This window comes from Cynara cardunculus (genome assembly GCF_001531365.2).
Source record: "Cynara cardunculus var. scolymus isolate 2C chromosome LG 9, CcrdV1, whole genome shotgun sequence".
NCBI lineage: Eukaryota > Viridiplantae > Streptophyta > Magnoliopsida > Asterales > Asteraceae > Cynara > Cynara cardunculus.
This window is the reverse complement of record NC_037536.1, coordinates 12093025-12097542: the sequence shown is the minus strand read 5'-3', so window position 1 is coordinate 12097542 and position 4518 is coordinate 12093025. Positions and strand designations below refer to the sequence as shown.

The following is a 4518-nucleotide window of genomic DNA, read 5'->3' as shown; positions in this document are numbered from 1 at the left end:
TTTCTTGAAGTATCGTTGTCTCTGAATGAATTTCAAAACAAGTTCATCAGCGATCACTGAACAAGCTCAGTGTATGATCGCTGGAACTGAAATTACAGATAMATAAATACATCGAAAGGAAAAAGGGATTATCAACAAATCAATGAGAGAGAGGATCAACAATTTTTTTTTACAATTATTCTTTTATAAATTTAATATTTTTGATGTCATCCCCTGATTTTAAATGTGTGTTATGTATCTTTTTGAAACCTAAAAATCGTATTTTTATTTTCTATTATAATTTTAACAAACAACTTATATGCTAAAATAATATTTATTTTAGGAGAATAAAATTTTGTATCAAATAATTGTGATAAGAGTGACAATTTTGTACCAAATTACACCAACCAATATATATACTTTATCGAGGATGGAAACTTAGTTGGTACACGGTATTGAAAGTTAAATATCATGGTAGTAACATTGTACCGATTTATTTAATTATTCAGTAGTTTTTGGAATTTTTATGTATTGAATATTAAACTTTGTAATTTCAACTATTTTGTTTGAATATTTGAATGTTTGTAAGTTTTATTACATGTAATTAAAAACCTTAAACATTGCATATGTTGTCTAAAACTCAAATAGTTACTCAAAATTAGAACATAATGACAAGTTTTAATATATGTAACTTAAAGTTGGTACAAAATCGATATCAACATTTAATAATCGAAAAAAGTTAATACCAGTTAAATTGATAAGAGATATAGTTAATTAGTATACAGTATAAAATTTTATACATCAATTATAATTAATCAGTAAACGGTATTGAAAAAAAAAAAACTTTGTACAGTACACGAATTCTATCCCTGGAATGTGATAGTAGAGATGAGTTATTATACAACAATTTACATTTGTACAACTAATACAACTTAATCTCAACCGTCTATTTAATTTGATGAATATGTAATTTTATAAAAGTTTTGATTGTTTCATAATATAAAGTATTAATCATTATTAATGAACCTTATTTATCTTTGATAAATATTTAAATTATAATAAATAAACTCTTATTATTTTTATAAATACATTAATTTATTAAATTGTATTAATCGTAGGAAAATGTAATGAATTATAATCAAAACAAACTCCATGAGTGATATGTAAAAGTTCTAGAGAAAAGGAGTAGTGACAAAACTCAATTCTCAAGAGGTTAAAAGTCGTCATCCAGAAAAGAAAAAGAAATATAAAATTAATATCCGCCTCTTATAAAATCCCTTGCTTTTTATTTTCAATTAATTACGAAAACAAACAAACATATTCTTGTGAACAATTGAAATTTTGCTTGCCTACAATGCAACAGCTTGATTTGGAATCACTTGTTGCCGGTGGCCATGGGAAGGATGCTTGCGAGACGCTTGTCGTTGAACATGGAGATGCGCCGGAAGATCCTGAGATTCCAGACAGTACTCTAGTTGAAGTTCCAGCTGATTTTCCGCCGGAATCGTTCTGGCTTTCCAAAGACGCCGAATTTGACTGGTTTGATCGTAATGCTTTTTTGGAGCGGAAGGAATCGACTAGAGGAAACTCGAATTCGATGAATTTGAATCCGAATGTAAACCCTGGCCACTCCAATCCGAATTCACAGAGGTATTCTGTGAGTTTGAAATCAAAAGCTGCGATTATAGGTTTGCCTAAGACGCAGAAGACGACTTATGTTGATTCGAAGCGTCGACAGTGTAAACCGGTTAACGTACGGTTGTTTCCAAAGCGGTCGGATTCGTTAGGGAAGGCTCCGACAACGGTTCCGGTGACGGAGCCGACTTCGCCGAAGGTGACGTGTATTGGCAGAGTTAGATCGAAGAGGTGTCGCAGCCGTCGGAGGTCATCTGCACAAGCTAGTCAACCGGAGAAGTCTGCTAGTCAACGATCCGGAACAAGCAGAGGACACAAAACTGGCTTTATGTCTCGTATAACGTCGTTATTCCGTTCTGAAGGTTCTCGCCGTAGAAAAAACTGTAAATCGTCGGAAAAAGTCAAAGAACCGGCGGAAAATCCTGCTCCAAGGAGGATCTGTGTGACTGTTAAACCGGTTAACAGTGAACCGGGGACACCATCTGAACCACCTGCTTTAGGAGGAATGATGCGGTTCGCGTCAGGTCGCCGACCGGAACCGGAGTCTTGGGGAGGTTCCGATGATGACGTGGCTGGACGTCATTCATTGGATTCAGGACGCCATGCATAGGTAAATGGGTGGTCCCACCTGGTGAAGTTTGTTTAGCTGACGAAAACTGAATTTCTGTGTGCTGGAAAATAGTAAACCAAAGCGGGTTTTTTTTTCTTTTTTCTTTTTTTTTTCTTGTCGAAAATCCTTTATCCATATCGAGATTGCTAAGGCCAGAGTAGTATTTATACAATGACGCGTTTTACAGGCACAGAAAATTGTACATTATTTTGTATTTAGTAATTTCGTCTCTGGAAAATGGATCAGATTTCATCGTTTTGTACATGTAAAACAGAGTGCTTTCTGGGTTCATTTGGTAAATTGACCCGAAATTAATTAACTTTAAATACGAGGTTTTTTAAAATTATAAATAAATTTAAATACGAGGTTGAGATTTATTATTTTAATAAAAAATTGAAGTAAATATTTATCAAGAATTTTTGGAAAAAAAAAATGATCATAACTTTACCCAAAAATGTGTTTATTATGTTTGAAACTTTATCTTTATTATAATTATCACAAGACAAGAAAAATATATTTAAATCAATAATGTCCTTACATTTGTCAAAGGTTTTTGATTTGACATTTATGTTATTTAAAAAAATATAAGATCGTTTATCAAGTCGCCATCACCTTATTTGATGAATATGGTAAGGACCAATAACTTATCCGGTAAGAACGAGACAAAGATCAAGAGTCTTATTCGGTAAGGGGGATGACTCTTACCATAGTAAGCGCTTATCGGGTAAATTATTGCATACGATGTTGTTTTGGTGGACTAAAATCTTACTGGGTAAGTAAATGATAGTGTTAAGTTTTACCGATAAGCATTTACCGGGTAAGTGTTTGGTAGACGGCCTCTAAATTTATTTTAAGGTATTTGATTTAGAGATATATGAGTCATCGATAAAGTATAAAATCTCAAGGTGAAGAAAGTGTATTATGAACGTTTTTGTAAGTAATAGATATGTTTTATGTTGTTGTTTCCGAAGTAAAACATGTATTTGATTAGTTAATTATAATGTGGGTTGAGCAACATCTTTTTGAATTTACTTTAATTTTAATATAACATTTCAATTTTGTTGAAAAATAAAAGTCGATAACCTTGTATGGTGTATGCTATATGAGAAACAAGGCCGTACACATAACTCGACAACGAAAAAGTTGGATTCTAAGCTTACTTGGGTTTTTTCTTGATCTGTTCCACTAGTTATATTTTTATCTGTGATTGAAAATAAGAGAGTAACAGAAAATTCATATTTTTAAGATAGATATGATTTGGTAAGTTGTTTCAATCAAAACCAGTTCACATGCCTGTACAATGCATAACTCAAATCGAAGCTTAAATATCAGATAAAATAATTATGACTGTTGTTTTTGTTGGTCATTATTATTTGGTAGATGGTTTTTGGTTTTAGGTTCTCTTGTTGGTGGGTGCCCTTGGTTTCCATTTTTGACCAGGTTTTTTCGGTTTCCATTTTTGATCTGGTTTCTTGGTTTTTCCTATTCTTATAATTTGGTGTAATTTATTGATTTTTAATAAACCTATTTACCTTTAAAAAGAAAAATTGTGACTGGGTTAGGTAAAAAGTTTTTTTTATTAACCTGGATATCCAACTCGTTATGCGAGCCAAATCATCTCAGGACGACCACCTGCTTTGCAGATAGTTCAGAGTCACCTCATTTGAACCTCTGTAGCCATAAGAGGATTTTTATTCCTCTTTAGATTTAAACTTGAGACCTTCTGATACCTTTGACCTTTGAAGTCAAACTCAAACCAATCAGATACCACGTTGTGGTTAGTTAGGTAAAAAGTTATAAATAGGGGAAAAAAATTCCAACATGAAAAAATCGTTTTTATTTAATGGACGTTACTCTTTGTGATTGGGGCAATTTTCCTTTGTAGCCGTCTAATTTTGACTTTAAGTTATAAAAGGTTGACCACAAGCCACAAGGCATGCTGGCGTCAAAGGGATACAAACCTAAAGTGTTTTGAATTTTATCTATTCGTATTTATATTCTGGCTAAAAAATCATACTATGATTTAATAATAAATTAAATGATGACACCAACAGTATATTTAGGATTTTTTGTCAAATGATTTTTAAAAGTGTATAAAGTTATCTGATATGTTTTTAGTTCAATTTTATGGTCTCAAATGATTTTTTTTTTGTTTTTAGTTGATTTTGAGGAAATTTTTATGGTAAACTGAGACTAGACATTCTCTCCCGAAAAATCAATCCTAAGTTGTCCCCAGGGCCGGCTTTGGTCACGTGCAGCCCGTGCGGCCGCACAGGGCATCAAAGCCTAAAGGG

At 32.6% G+C, this 4518-nt stretch overlaps 1 protein-coding gene across 1 annotated transcript; it reads left to right on the top strand.

Annotated features, from left to right (window-relative positions):
* The first annotated feature begins 1287 nt into the window (after positions 1-1287).
* On the top strand, positions 1288-2479 carry LOC112518427. The gene has a single exon (XM_025126111.1). It carries the CDS (start codon positions 1334-1336, stop codon positions 2222-2224), a length of 891 nt encoding a protein of 296 aa, XP_024981879.1. The 5' UTR covers positions 1288-1333; the 3' UTR covers positions 2225-2479.
* Positions 2480-4518: the final 2039 nt, after the last annotated feature.